The sequence below is a fragment of the Pseudophryne corroboree genome, chromosome 6 (assembly GCF_028390025.1).
Source record: "Pseudophryne corroboree isolate aPseCor3 chromosome 6, aPseCor3.hap2, whole genome shotgun sequence".
NCBI lineage: Eukaryota > Metazoa > Chordata > Amphibia > Anura > Myobatrachidae > Pseudophryne > Pseudophryne corroboree.
This window is the reverse complement of record NC_086449.1, coordinates 467,140,159-467,155,935: the sequence shown is the minus strand read 5'-3', so window position 1 is coordinate 467,155,935 and position 15,777 is coordinate 467,140,159. Positions and strand designations below refer to the sequence as shown.

Below are 15,777 nucleotides of genomic sequence, written 5' to 3'. Positions count from 1 at the left end.
ATTTGTCTGCTAAATTCATAGTAGACCATTTACCGGGTGAGAGTCCAGTACTACTGCCACTGTCCATGTTTTATTGTTTTTATTGTATATATTAAACTGTATTATGCTATTTCTGGACCCTTTTGTTTCATTTGAGGACTGGGTGCATGACGAACCCAATGTGGGATTTACCCTCTCAAAACCAAATGCTGTTTTGTCTACTCCATATGTAGACACCTTCACAGGGTAGGAGTCCTCATTATCATTGCATTATTATTCTTAAAAAGACAGAATGTATTGCCCTATGAGATGTGTCATTTGTTTTCTTTAAGGGTTAATGTGGAAGACATCCGCATTGGTTTATTCGATTCCAAATCCAGTGTTCCTGTAGAATCAATCAAGCACCTGGGAAATCTACGCTGATCATTGTGTTTGTATCTGTGTCACATGTCTGTTGTGGCAGTATTCATGACACAGTGCCTAATATTATAAAACATTATTTTTTTTCAGCCTTGAGCAGTCATAGGATAATTGACAATAAGAGTGTTGCCAACACATGCTATTATCATACAGTATGATGCATACCTGAATCCTGCATGTATAACTGCACTATAACTTTGTAGTGGATACAGAATTATGCCACTGTGTGTTTCCTTTTTTCTCAGGGCTCCCAGAAAGGGAGAATGAATGAGCGTGTAGTGACTCAGTATCATTATACGCAATGGCCTGATATGGGTGTTCCTGAATACTCTCTTCCAGTCCTTACATTTGTAAGAAAGGCTTCTACTGCAAAGTGTGCAACCAATGGACCTGTTGTAGTGCACTGTAGGTATGTTACATTTAATATGGTTTCTGGCTGGGTGAAGTCCATTACCTTGTAAAACCTGGGGTGTATTGTAAGTTTCAGAAATGTGTCTATGCAGCATTCACTAATGGAGCTAATGGTTCTATTACAATTACTGACATTTCCCCTGCATGGCAACACCAAATCATTTATATATTTCAAAGCAGTGGCGGAACTAGAATGTGGTGGGCCCAGGTGCAACAATATGCTTTGGGCCCCCCCTCACCACGCACACTACCCCCCATTCCGACACAAACCCACAGAAGAAAAACCAAGAGACTTAGTTCTTTGTTGCATGGTTTACTTCGTTTCAAGTATGTGTAGTACAGTACAATATACTGTAAGTGAACATGAGCACATACAATTAGCAAAAATGCAGATTTTTATATTTAATATGTATGTGCATATCTTGAGTAAAGTATTCTATTTTTAAAATGATATTGCACTATCTGCAAAAAATATACAAAAAGCTGCGATGTCGCTTTGGTAGGTGAAAACAGACGGATATTGCGATTAATGATTGATTGTAATTAACGCAGTATCAAATTAGAAGCCATCTTTATCGGCTGAAAAACACATGGTATCGGTGATACAGAGGCAAGAGATGAAACTCAATATGAAAATATAAATTTTTTTCATAAGAAATTAAAAAAAATTATACATACAATATATATATATATATATATATTAAAAAAAAATGTGTGTGTGTTTTTATACACATGTGATGCAACAGAATTGAAACACATGGGCCCTCATTCCGAGTTGTTCGCTCGGTAAAAATCTTCGCATCGCAGCGATTTTCCGCTTAATGCGCATGCGCAATGTTCGCACTGCGACTGCGCCAAGTAAATTTGCTATGCAGTTAGGAATTTTACTCACGGCTTTTTCATCGTTCTGGCGATCGTAATGTGATTGACAGGAAATGGGTGTTTCTGGGCGGAAACAGGCCGTTTTATGGGCGTGTGGGAAAAAACGCTACCGTTTCCGGAAAAAACGCAGGAGTGGCTGGAGAAACGGAGGAGTGTCTGGGCGAACGCTGGGTGTGTTTGTGACGTCAAACCAGGATCGACAAGCACTGAACTGATCGCAGATGCCGAGTAAGTCTGGAGCTACTCAGAAACTGCTACGAGGTGTGTAATCGCAATATTGCGAATACATCGTTCGCAATTTTAAGATGCTAAGATTCACTCCCAGTAGGCGGCGGCTTAGCATGAACAAATCTGCTAAAATCCGCTTGCGAGCGAACAACTCGGAATGAGGGCCATAATTCCTACCAGCCCCAGGGGGTTGCTGCAGACAGCAATAAAAGCAAATGGAGACTCACCATGCACATAGGGAATGAACAGCAGCAGCTCCAGCTCCTCTCTCTCTTTCCCTCTCTCTCCCAGTCCCTCCCATTATGACAGTGGGCGCCGGGGACGGCCACGAGATCTTGGCGTGATGCTTGTCAAATCCCCGGCGCCCAAATACAGAGAGAGAGAGAGAGAGAGAGAGAGAGAGGAAGCCGAGGGAGGGGCGGGATATAAACAGGAAGGGGGAGGAGCTGAGTTAGCTGCCCCTCCTCACTTTCCTGATTGACAACATGATATTGCAGCAGTGAAGGAGGAGGCGCTGGAGAGAGCATTCCCTCCAGCAGCAGCAGCAGCCAGTCACAAGAGAGTGTGTGAGACGGTGACCTGTTTGTATATGAGGGAGGGAGGGACGCGACGGACCCTCCTCCCTCTTCGTGTGTTACAGAGGCGGCAGCCGCGGAAGCGTGTCTGGTGCTGCAGTGCGGCTGCTGCCCGTAGTGCCCTGGCGGCTGGCAAGATCGTTCCTTACGACGGGTGGGCGGCGGGAGTCGCGGGACGCAGACCCGACGGGTCACGGGAGCGCTGGTGTGCGGCATGAGATACAATGAGTCATTGTGACTCATTCATGTAATGCCGGCCGGCGGCTGTGGGCCCTTGAGTGCGGCGGGGCCCCAGTGCAATGCACTGCCTGCCCTGCCAGTAGTTCCGCCCCTGTTTCAAAGTTTATATACAGAGTAAAGATGACTGCTGCACAAATAAACTCTACTAATATAATTCACTATATAACAGACGTGTGTGGACCCCATTGTTTTAGTTTTGGATAACCCATCTGAAATGTTTTGGTTTTGGATCAAGAAGTATTTTAGATGATTAAAAAACTGTAAAATCATGTATTTTTGGAGCTCATTTTGTTCCTACATTATATTTCTATCATTAACATTAATTTGCAGTCATTAAAAGTCCTTTTTCCAATGACGTCCTCCCAACTGTCAATTTAACACTAGTGGTCAGATGTCATGACAAGTTGGCTGGCTAAGATAGAGACAGAGCAACGGTGCATACACAGGGCAGTTTAACAACATATATGACACCTAAGCAACATAGTGGCTCAGCAGTGACAGATTCCATTTAAAAAATGATTTTTTTTTTACTAGTGGCTATCACAGACACCGCTGATATTTTAACGTAAGGAGGTTGATTCAATTAAATTCAAACCATGATGCTGGTCTTTTAAGTGCAGCTACTGTATATGCTGCACTAACAGTAGCTCTGGGCACGCTAATTTTTGTTCACGGCCCTACAGAATCCTGTGAGTCCGGTAGAAGATTGGGCCACAAGGGGGGTGAAATGAGGTGCCATAGCTGGCATTTCTAAGCTGTTACAACAGCAACTTGCCCCCCTCGCAGCTAATTCAGTCAAGCCTTAGAACTTAATTTTTAAAGGAAAAAAAAAAGCTTTTTTGTTTTAGTTGTAGGGGTATATTCAATTAAAGTCGGATCCATTCCGACAACCCCTATTCAATACCATCTTAATTCGACTTTTTCAAGTCGTATTTAGATGGGATGCAGAGGAGGAGAAGGGAGGCGAGCCGCGGGGGGACAGCTGGCGGGCATACAGGGACATCAGCACTACGGAGTAGCGCTGCAGCAAGATGTCACTCAGCCGCCCGACCTCACGGCAGCTTCCATCCGGCTCCAGCAGCGTGCTGGAGCCGGGTGGAAGCTGCCGTGAGGTCGGTCGGCTGAGTGACATCCAGCTGCAGCACTACTGTAGCGCTGATCTCCCTGTATGCCCGCCGGCTGTCCCCCCGTCTCCCTGCGGATTCCCCCCTCACCTCCTCTGGGTCCGCATCTCAGTCCGACATCATTTTGATGTCAGACTGAGATGGTCGAAAAGGGGGCCAAAACCTGTCGGATTTGGCCCCGTTTTCGACATCAACACGTGGATCAGCAACTATTCTGCCGATCCACATGCTTTTCAACAAGTCGAATTTATCCACTTTTCGAAAAATGTAGCAAAATATTGAATAGGTCGAATCTGGATTCGACCTTAAAAAGTCGAAAACTGCCGTCTTTTCGACAGACGGCAGTTTTCTACTTCAATTGAATATACCCCTTAGAATTTGCTTAATTTGTTGCTGTATTCTCTTTGGTAGTGCGGGTGTGGGAAGAACTGGAACATATATTGTCCTGGATAGTATGCTGCAACAAATTCATCAAGAAGGGACTGTAAACATATTTGGCTTCCTAAAACACATCCGGACCCAAAGAAATTATTTGGTTCAAACAGAGGTAAGAGCATGACCCAGAATACAATTTGCATTTTTTTCCCCTGGTATGTGGAAGGCAGCAATATTCACAAAGTAATTGGGATAAAAGCATACACCTGCAGCCCCCCAGGCATCAAGCAGATGAATAGCTGAGTATGTCACATCCACCAACGGAACACCCAATGCTTTAGAAGAACTGTGTCACAATCATAACACTTTTACTCTCCTAAACTCACACTTGTACCTGCCTCTGGTGCATGTGGAACTTGCTCACTATGGTTAGCAGGGACATACCTCAAGACTCTACACCAGGCATTTCCAACCACGGTCCTCAAGGCACACTAACAGTGCAGGTTTTAGTGATATCCAGGCTTAAGCACAGGTGACTTAATTAGTAGCTCAGTTATTTTGATTTAACCATCTGTGCTGCAGCCTGGATATCACTAAAACCTGCACTGTTGGTGTGCCTTGAGGACCGTGGTTGGAAATCCCTGCTCTACACCCTTATTTATCAATGAGGAGTTGTTGAGGACATGAAAGGTGCATGTGCTGGCTGCAGTGCTTAAAACAACCTTTGACTCAAGTTCTGACCTCTGAGTCTGAGGCTAGCTCAGTGTTTGTACTTTGTAGAGAGTGCTAGAGTTTATCTTACAGGGCAAGGTCACCGGCAGATATGTGTGCAGTGCCGTGCAGCTCATTGCACTGAATAAGAGAAGCTGCTGAAGAGAGTTTGTAACTGCTCATGTTCAGATTATCAATAAAAGTTAATATCAATTTTATTACCCCAGTTATTGCCCTTATTTTATTTGTGAATGCCTATCCAGTATCCATTTGGATTATTGATACGGGACCTACTGTATGATTGTTTTATACCTCCCGTTTTATACTACCCAAACCTCCATGTAAGGTGATTTGTTTGATGGTGGGACGTTCCCTTAAAACTATACCGCCCGACCTTTTGTTGTTATTTTATTTTATTTTAACCTTTTTTTGTTAACTTTGTTTAAAAATTACACCTCAATAAATATTTTCATTGTGACTTTACTGAACTGGGACCATGTCACCTTACATCTGCCTGCATGGACTTTCTTCCAGGCAACCAAACTGACATCCAAAATCCACGTTCCTTGACTTTTCTCTTCATATATGATTGCCGGCCCCTGTGCTGAACAGGTTAATGGACAAGAAAGGTGTTTCAGCACAGGTGAGGGCAATCATAGATTAAGAGGGAAGTCCAGGAGCAGAGCATTCTGTCTCTCCTGCAGAGGGTCATGTTGGGAGCTATGCAATATAGTAGACCATTAACAAGGGGTTTTCATCTACCTTACTTGCTCTCACCTTTGTTTTTTGTTTTGAACACCACATTTTGTAAACTATAAAAACTGTTCATTGTGAAAATATCAAGATTTCTTTCTTCTTCCCATTCTGATGTTAGGTGTTAATAGCTGAACCTCTTGCCTATGTATGTACGTATGTATGTATGTATGTATGTATGTATGTATGTATGTACTGACCTAGTTGGTTGATTAGATATGTGCATTAATGATCAGGTGTAGAGGTGTACCTAGTAAAGTAACCATTGAGTGTAATTTCAGAGTATTAGTGAATTGCCACAGTTTGCAAAAAATGTCCTACAGTATCTCCTCTGCTGTATCACACTGGGCATGGGTTTACACAATTTTAGTCAAAGATGTCATGTTTATTATCAATCCATCTAGGAGCAGTACATCTTCATTCATGATGCTTTAGTTGAAGCTATTCTGAGCAGAGAAACTGAGGTACCGGAGAATCACATTCATGCATATGTTAATGCTCTTCTAACAACGGGCCCATCTGGAAAAACAAGACTTGAGACACAGTTCAAGGTAAGTCATATGCTATGTAATAAAATATGATGATTCAATGGTATTTTTCACAGTCCATTGTATGAAGTCTTTAGGGCAAATCATAGATGTTCTAATATAATTTTGCAAATGTAGAACAGCATTTACCTTGAGTCTTGTAAAAAGGCCTTATCATGAATTCAGTATTGCACATTCTTATAAATTCTATAATCATTTAACTGACAGGATTCTGACAAAATGACATACTAGACATAAAATGAAGCCATTCTTACACATTGAATGGAAAACCTGAACACATTCCTTCTTTTTTATTAGTGGAAAGTGTTCAGAAAGAAAAACAACATTTTTTTTGTAAAAAGCCTTGTACACTGTAACCCTGTAGAGGCAGACAATGTACTTTGAGTGACCAATTTTAAGAGCAAGAGACAGAATCCAACAGTTTAATAAACAATTTTCACAAAAAGAAACTGTAGGTAAAAGAAAAGAACCTTCATTTGCTGAACACAGGCATACATTTAACAACTAACCTCTTGTCATTTTTATTTGAATTTATGAAACGTTGTGCACAATGCAAAATCTGTCCTGAATGTTTTATTTTATCTTGCTGTCGCAATTGTACTATAAAGTAGAAATTTGTGAATGCTGTTTTATCAAGCACATTTATTTTCTTTTGTTCATCCAGTTGCTAAGCGAGTCCAATATCCTCCAATGTGACTACTCTACAGCATTAAAGGCGCAAAACAGGGATAAAAATAGGACCTCTTCCGTCATTCCTGGTATGTTCTGTATAGTTGTTGATTCATTTACTTTATTGTTGGTTAGATGTTTATATACTGTCTAAATTATTGCAAAAGCTAATTGAAAGACTTGGTTTTACTCCTGTTAATATTTCCCTATTTAAGATATACTAGTCACTTGAGAAGTTAGCGGACAAAATAAATTAGTGGCCTCCTTGCATTAGGACACATATAATGCCTTTTCAGAATCTACTTGGGTGGCAAAATTAATACATGGTATAATGACATTAAAAAACATTATCTATTGATCCCTGCACCCTGTCGCTTCTACATGCACACTGTGTGCTCACAGTAATGAGCGCAATTCCATAATGTCAGGTTGGTAAACTTGTGTTACATTCTGCTTAGATGAGCCATCAGCTAGGGTAGAAGTTGATAGATGGGGGTAGTGGTGTGAGAAGCGCTTCTTCACCCAAGACGACAATGCTGTACCATGCCTATCCCCCTAGATCTCCACACCTACACATGGCGTAATGAAATGGCTAAAGGTGTCTGGGACTTATATTTCATGCTTCTGTATATTGCACTAGTCTAAAAGGTTTTGCTGGTGTTCATAAAAAAACACTTTAAAGACACCAATCTCCTGCTGACACTTCAAAGTCAGAAAGAAATTATTTTCTTCACTGCTGGGTTCACACCAAGCCAAGGCATATGTCCCTACTGCCTACTATTCTACTCAGTACTAAACACAGGGACTAGAAGTACCAGTGGAACTGTTTTTGTTTTTTTAACTGGATTTCAATTTTCAACTTTTAAAAAAAAATGTGCAGAAGGTGTTATTAAATCAGATATGCTTGTGGTTTGCTTATTTGCCAGTTTTGCTTTATTCCGTGTTTCCTTCAATTTGACTACTATGTCACACCATTTCCATTGGCAATGTGATAGTCAATCAACTAATAACACTGACATTGTATAAATTATATTTTGTATAACCATCTCACATTAACTTAAAGATGAAAGGATACTTACAGAAGTACAGATCATTTGGTTAGGGAAATAAGAGCAAGCTGCTCCTATTTTTTTTGGGTGATTGTGAGCTTGACTGGAAACATGCATGTTGGAAAGAGTAAAAACATGACAACAAATTCCAGTTGCCTAACACTGTAAGACTACCCCCTTCATTCATTTCATCCTTTCTATGCATTTAAAGTTTTTACAGCAATCATAGCAACGGTGTAACCCCCAGAGGCAGTGGAAGTGTTTGCCTCTCGGAGTAATGGCAAGTCTTTGTGCCCTGGGTCACATGCAGAGAAGCAGTATGATTCCCTTTTCACTGTGTCCCTATCCAAGGCTGCACTACAAGTCGGTAAATTATACAGGAGACGGAAGTAGTCCTTACCTTCTGGTGCTCTGCCAATAGCTCACAGTGTACCTAGAACTGAGCTGTACCATATAAAGTGCTCAACTGCCGCCCCCCCCCCCCCCCTTCCACTATTAAACAGATAATCCTCCATCTAAATGGACTTTTCCCCTTGAATCTGTTTTAAAATAATCTTCTCCAATAAATGCAATCTTGTTTTTCCATGTGGATAATTATAACTAGATTCAACTAGCTGCATTCTACTATACAACAAGGAGCGCCTACAATCTACCCACCACCTCCTATTAAAATTGTGCTCCCGCACAGATACTGTAATCTTGGCCCACACATCCCTGCGTGTAATAGGCACATAAGCATACGGGGTGCATGCATAGCAGCAAAGGCTTTTTATTTGACGTACAGTACCCAGAACATAGTAAAGTTTTATATTAAAGTTAGGCTAAAAAGAATATTAAAATTCAATCTGTACTTTATATTGACCTTTCTAAATAGTTGAGCAGTTCAATCACTCCATGAAAAGACTCCTTGTTAACCGGTGTTTATTCCTTAATATGTCACAGTTGAGAGGTCTAGAGTGGGACTGTCTTCACTGATTGGAGAAGGAACCGATTATATTAATGCTTCATACATACTGGTGAGTAATACATTTCTTAATGATTAATTAAACTTGAGAAACATTGTCAGTCACTAATTTTGACAGATATTGCTACAAATCAATTTTATGTTTTTCTCTAATACTAAGCATCAACTTATCTGTGAAATATGTTTGTTACTATAAATCCGTCACTGCTTCTTATTAAGGAATTGATACAGATGTCTTGATGCAAATGAATAGCCATCCGCCTTGCTTGAATGTTTATTGAAGGTCACAAATTGTTATTCTTGGCAGCAAAGCAACGTGATATAATTTAGATGAACGGAAGTACAGTATATGAATATGTGTTACAATTATTTATTAGAAGATCCACGGTCTGGAGAATCTAGTTTATTTAAAAATGACTACTTATGTAAATTACAGAGAGAGTGAATGTGCAAAAACGTATATTGCTTCAGGATTGTATTGTATTTTATTTGTCAGATAAAGCTATTTCACACAATATTGTTCTTTTTATGCAACATTCTACTAGAGTGGGGACACACCTGAACGACAGACGATCGGGTCAATGGTCGGGCTTAATTCCCTTTGGCTCGGAGCATGCCCGATTAGCACGATCACTGTTACATCCTTCATTAATACACATCTGGTTGCATGTGATCTCTTCTGGTTGGCTGTGCAGCACAGCTGACCGAAAGATATTGCATGCAACTGCAGGAGTCCACATTCGCAGGTACACACTGAACGATCTGGCCAATATGTCGTTCCGATTTGGCCGGATACTAGATATCGGTCTGAGTGTATATTACCGACCCATACTTAGCTTTACCAATGTCACGGCAGACTTGTAACTAGAAATGGTTGCAAGGTTGCACCAGGGGTAAGAAGGAAATTTTACACCCCCAAGCCCTTAATTGTAATCAAACTAACCTAAACTGAATTCATTCCTTATGCCCTCCTTCATATTTGCACACTCAGGTGTGTGTCTGGTTCTCTAATATCTGCTTTTATCAACATACTGTATTGAGATATTTTTGTGACCTGTTTTTTTATGAAAATGAGGTGGTTTCTATAATTTCCATAGGTTGTATCCTATTTAAAAAATTAACAATAGTTATTACATATGTAGAAGAAAGGAATATGATGTGATCCCAAAACATTTTTGTGCTTTGAGTCTCCATAATCAGTGCCATAACTTGGAATGTGCAATCGGTGCCATCGCCAGGGGTGCAGGGCCCTGGGGGCACCACTGTTGATATTCCACAGCACCCGCATTTGGCTTACAGGGTGTCTGGAACAGCAGAGCTGCCCCGAAACCTCCTAAGGGCACTTTGGAAAGTATTGTACTTCCTGGTTCTGACAACCCCACCCCGTTGGTGTGATGTTATGATGTTACAAGTTCTGTGGTGGGCCGGTATAAGACAGGACCATCTTAATATATAGGCTGGGCAGCTGCATAGGGGCCCCATGATTCTAAGGGCTTTCGAGCAAGGGCAGGCTGGGCCAGAGGACATCTCCCTGCTAGGCTGGTGCCTCCAGAGCTTCTTGGGACTCATGTAATGAATAATGCCTGATTGTGAATTACACCCAATCAGGGCAGCCAGGCACCATTCTCTACTTGCCTCCAAGACTGCAGCATGGGTGTATGGCTGGAGCTAACGGCCAATCAGAGCATAGCATTCTCTATTTTCCTCCTGCCTGCAGCCAGAGAGCAAATGGATGTCAGCTTGCTGATAGGTGAATGGTTGGAGCTATCCAGCAATCAGAGCGCTAACAGCCATTCAGTGTATGGAAGCATGTGAAGAAACAGTGTGGGACTTTTTTATTTATTCCCCACTGAATGGGTGGATAGGGGCCACATGTATTGCTTTGCCCAGGGCTTTCAATGTTGTTAAGATAGCCCTGGGGATAGGGCATGGAATTGCTCTGCTCCACACTGTTTGTAATTGTTCTAAGTAAATAGGAGTTCCAAGTACTGTATGCATATCTTCTAATTGCTTGCATACATAAATTGGGTGGACTCATTGCTATGCTAATCTGAAGTCCAGTACTCTGGACGGAACTGCTGCCAGCATAATCGACCAGGATGAATGCTAGCGATTGTATTTTTGTATCATTAGTTCATTAGCAACTGTTACTGTGTGATATCTAGAATGGCATACATTTCTCTAGTAACAATGGGGGTAATTCCAAGTTGATCGCAGCAGGATTTTTGATAGCAATTGGGCAAAACCATGTGCACTGGAGGGGAGGCAGATATAACATGTGCAGAGAGAGTTAGATTTTGGTAGGGTGTGTTCAATCTGCAATCTAATTTGCAGTGTAAAAATAAAGCAGCCAGTATTTACCCTGCAAAGAAACAAAATAACCCACCCAAATCTAACTCTTTCTGCACATGTTATATCTGCTCCCCTGCAGTGCACATGGGCCCTCATTCCGAGTTGTTCACTCGCAAGCGGATTTTAGCAGATTTGCTCATGTTAAGCCGCCGCCTACTGGGAGTGAATCTTAGCATCTTAAAATTGCGAACGATGTATTCGCAATATTGCGATTACACACCTCGTAGCAGTTTCTGAGTAGCTTCAGACTTACTCGGCATCTGCGATCAGTTCAGTGCTTGTCGTTCCTGGTTTGACGTCACAAACACACCCAGCGTTCGCCCAGACACTCCTCCGTTTCTCCGGCCACTCCTGCGTTTTTTCCGGAAACGGTAGCGTTTTTTCCCACACGCCCATAAAACGGCCTGTTTCCGCCCAGTAACACCCATTTCCTGTCAATCACATTACGATCGCCAGAACGATGAAAAAGCCGTGAGTAAAATTCCTAACTGCATAGCAAATTTACTTGGCGCAGTCGCAGTGCGAACATTGCGCATGCGCATTAAGCGAAAAATCGCTGCGATGCGAAGATTTTTACCGAGCGAACAACTCGGAATGAGGGCCATGGTTTTGCCCAATTGCTAAAAAAAAATCCTGCTGCGATCAACTTGGAATTACCCCCAATAAAAATAATGCACACTATGATTAGTTAATGATCTCTCACTTACAGTGTGCTTCAGAGATAGCAAAAACAAAAAAAGCTTTATTAAGTATGGATATTATGCCAGCTGCATTAGATTGCTGATGAGATGGAGAAACCCCTTAAAGAAGAGCTTAAGAGGTAAGAGTGTATCTTACTTCAGGTGGAGTTATATTTCCATTTTTTTATACTTTGGCACTTTCACAACTAATCTATTTTAAGTCTGTCTTTGCAAATGTTATATGGTTTTATTTTCAGGTGAGATATGACTTTGGTAGCATATCTAATCATTTATTAGAACAAATGTATTCTTATATTGCAGGCTATTCTATTCTGTAACATTAAGCCATTTAGGTCAACTTCAGCAATTTACCCTCACATTTAATTTAGTTGGTTCTTTCAAGTTTAGGATGCCGAAAATTTGTACTTTAAACTAGGTTTGATGCAGCTATGTTACGCATAAACAAAGGAACTACAGTGCCTTGCGAAAGTATTCATCCCCCTTGGCTTTTTACCTATTTTGTTACATTACAACCTGTAATTTATTTATTTTTTTCATCTAAATTTTATGTGATGGATCTGTGCAAAATAGTCTAAGTTGGTTAAATAAAAATGTGAAAATTGGCATGTGCATATGTATTCAACCCCTTTGCTATGAAGCCCCTCAAAAGTTCTGGTGCAGCCAATTACCTTCAGAAGTCACATAATTAGTGAAATGAAGTCCACCTGTGTGCAATCTAAGTGTCACATGATCTGTCAGTATAAGCACACCTTTTCTGAAAGGCCCCAGAGGCTGCAACACTACTAAGCAAGAGGCATCACACCATGAAGACTAAGGAGCTCACCAAACAAGTCAGGGACAAAGTTGTTGAGAAGTACAAGTCAGGGTTGGGTTATAAAGAAAATATCGAAATCTTTGATGATCCCCTGGAGCACCATCAAATCCATCATCTTCAAATGGAAAGAACATGGTACCACAACAAATCTGCCAAGAGAGCGCCGGCCACCAAAACTCACAGACCGGGCAAGGAGGGCATTAATCAGAGAGGCAGCACAGAGACTAAAGGTAACCCTGAAGGAGCTGCAGAGTTCCACAGCAGAAACTGGTGTATCTGCGCATGTGACCACAATAAGCCATACATTCCATAGAGTTGGCCAGAAAAAAGACATTACTTAGTGTTAAAAGTAAGAAGGCACGTTTCGAGTTTGCCAAAAGGCATGTAGGCGACTCTCCAAATTTAAGGAGGAAGGTGCTCTGGTCAGATGAGACTAAAATGTAACTTTTCTGCCACCGAGGAAAACGCTATGTCTGGCGCAAACCCAACACATCCCATCACCCACATGGTGGTGGCAGCATCATGCTGTGGGGATGTTTTTCAGCAGCAGGGACTGGTAAACTGTTTTGAGTCGAGGAAAAGATGGATGGTGCTAAATACAGGGATATTCTTGAGCAAAACCGGTTTCAGTCTGCCTGTGATTTGAGACTGGGACAAAGGTTCACCTTCCAGCAGGACAATGACCTGAAGCATACTGCTAAAGCAACACTCGAGTGGTTTAAGGGAAAACATTTAAATGTATTGGAATGGCCTTGTCAAAGCCCAGATCTCAATCCAATAGAGAATCTGTGGTAAGACTTAAAGATTACTGTTCACAAGTGGAAACCATCCAACATGAAGCAGCTGGAGCAGTTTTGCCTTGAGGAATGGGCAAAAATCCCAGTGGCAAGATGTGGCAAGCTCATAGAGACTTATTCAAAGTAACTTGCAGCTGTAATTGCCGCAAAAGGTGGCTCTACAAAGTACTGACTTTTGGGGGGTGAATAGTTATGTACACTGAAGTTTTCTGTTATTTTGTCCTATTTGTTGTTTGCTTCACAATAACAAAAACAAAACATCTTCAAAGTTGTAGGCATGTTCTGTGAATGAAATGATGCAAACCTTCAAACAATCCATTTTAATTCCAGGTTGTGAGGCAACAAAACATGAAAAATGCAAAGGGGGGGGGGGGGGGGGGAGTACTTTAGCAAGGTACTGTATATACAGTATATTTTAGCTTTTTATTCTTTTTTCCCTTTTGAAGGCTTATTGCCACAAATACAAATACACAAACCATCTATTGCACAAATCCTTTGAGTTGGGCTCCATGTAGGGCTACAACACATTTTAAATGAAAAACCAATGTACCCATGTGACCTGAATCTTATTAAGGCCATAAAGAAAAGTAAAATAGGTATAGAAACATATTGGTGCTTTTTCTCCTAATATTGTTGCTACCAAGCAGAGGCATCGGAATGGGGTGGGGCAAGGGGGCAGCATGCCCCCCCAAAAAAACATGTCAGAGGCGCTGGGGAGGGGGAGAGCTTACCCCCAGATCACCGCAGAGACTCCGACTTTAAAACTCTGGCGCCGCAACATGCTGTCCCGTGTCCTGTCCAGCTGGCTCTCCACAGAGGCATTACTGGGAGAAGGCGGGATGTCCCAGCAGGCTCAGCATGGCCACACCTTCTCCCAGTAATGCATCTGTGACAGCTGGCTAGGACAGGACATGGGGCATCATACTGCTGCGCCAGAGTTTTGAAGTCAGAGTCTCCGGTGATCTGGGGGTAAGCGCTTCCTGGGTAGGGTGGGGTGGGGTTGGGGGAGGGGGTAATCGTGGGGGGAGTGCCAAATTATATTTTTAGCTATACTCCCACAACCACAACACAGTGGTTGAATTATGGGAAATTTGCAATGAAAATTAAACATTTTTGGTAGAAAAAAGGGGACACAGTGAAATGTTTAGGAGTGAGTGGACAATGAGGATTTTTGTACTCATGGTAAAATCCATTTGTCATAACCTATCTGGGGTACATTGTTAGACTCTGGATTTAGAAGGGAGTAAAGTAACTGAAACTCTGCCCCCTCTATGCCTTCCCACCTCCACTGGTCTTTTCAGTTTTGTATCTACCAATGCCAAAAGAGGAAACACATACAATAGAAACCACAACAACCAGGGTGGGATCCCAATTTCCCTGGATCGAATATGAGAATTGGATTTTATTATGGTAAGTATAAAATCCTCTTTCCTCTTAACATCCTATCTGGCGGATAATTCTTAATGCTCAAAACTCAGCATCTTTGGTAGCAAAGCAGGAGACTCTATAAATGCAGGTAGAGGGAACCAATTTGTCACCCTGTGGAGATGCTAGACTAAAACACTGTGCCTTGGTGCCCAAGAAATGCTCACAGTTGGAGGAATGAAAGCCCTAATGGAAACAAGCACTGCCCTGTACATAGGAAACAGACACCTGCCTCATAATGGCAGTGAACCACTGCGATATAGTTTGCTTGGAAGACATTGAGTCCCTACAATGAGCATTCAATAGAACCAAGAAGCTATCAGGTCCACAAGCGGCTAAAGAACAGGCAAGAAAGACCTGCAAAGCACACTCCACCTCCATGAGAGCTGGGGATTTGTGTACTGCTAGCAGGACAGTGTGCTGGTACAGCCAAAAACTGTACACAACCCTAGGGTGGAAAGAAGGGCAAGTGCACAGTACGACCTTGTCAAGATGGAAATACCTCAGAAAGGGACTTATTGACCAGGATGAAAAATCAGATACCTCTCTGATGGAAGCGACAACCCACAGAAAAGAGACTTTCTAGGAAAGAAGTAGAGCTCCACAGACTCAAATGAGACCCACTGAAAGACCACCAAGATGAGATGTAAATCCCAAGAAGGAAAAGATAAGACATAAGGAGGCTAAATGTGATCCACACCTTGCAGGGAGGACTGAATATTAGGGATTAAGGCTAGCCTAATCTGAAAAAAACAAACAA

The 15,777-nt window shown here is 41.9% G+C and overlaps 1 protein-coding gene across 6 annotated transcripts in view; it reads left to right on the top strand.

Moving 5' to 3' along the window:
- The window catches only part of PTPRZ1 (protein tyrosine phosphatase receptor type Z1), a 368,376-nt gene that overhangs the window by 337,122 nt on the left and 15,477 nt on the right, over positions 1-15,777 (top strand). For all 6 annotated transcript variants that reach the window (XM_063927193.1, XM_063927198.1, XM_063927197.1 and 3 more), the window contains 5 exons: positions 645-808; positions 4,271-4,406; positions 6,103-6,249; positions 6,911-7,004; positions 8,907-8,980. In XM_063927193.1, the coding sequence (XP_063783263.1) occupies positions 645-808; positions 4,271-4,406; positions 6,103-6,249; positions 6,911-7,004; positions 8,907-8,980 (615 nt within the window). The remainder of the gene's footprint in view (positions 1-644; positions 809-4,270; positions 4,407-6,102; positions 6,250-6,910; positions 7,005-8,906; positions 8,981-15,777) is intronic.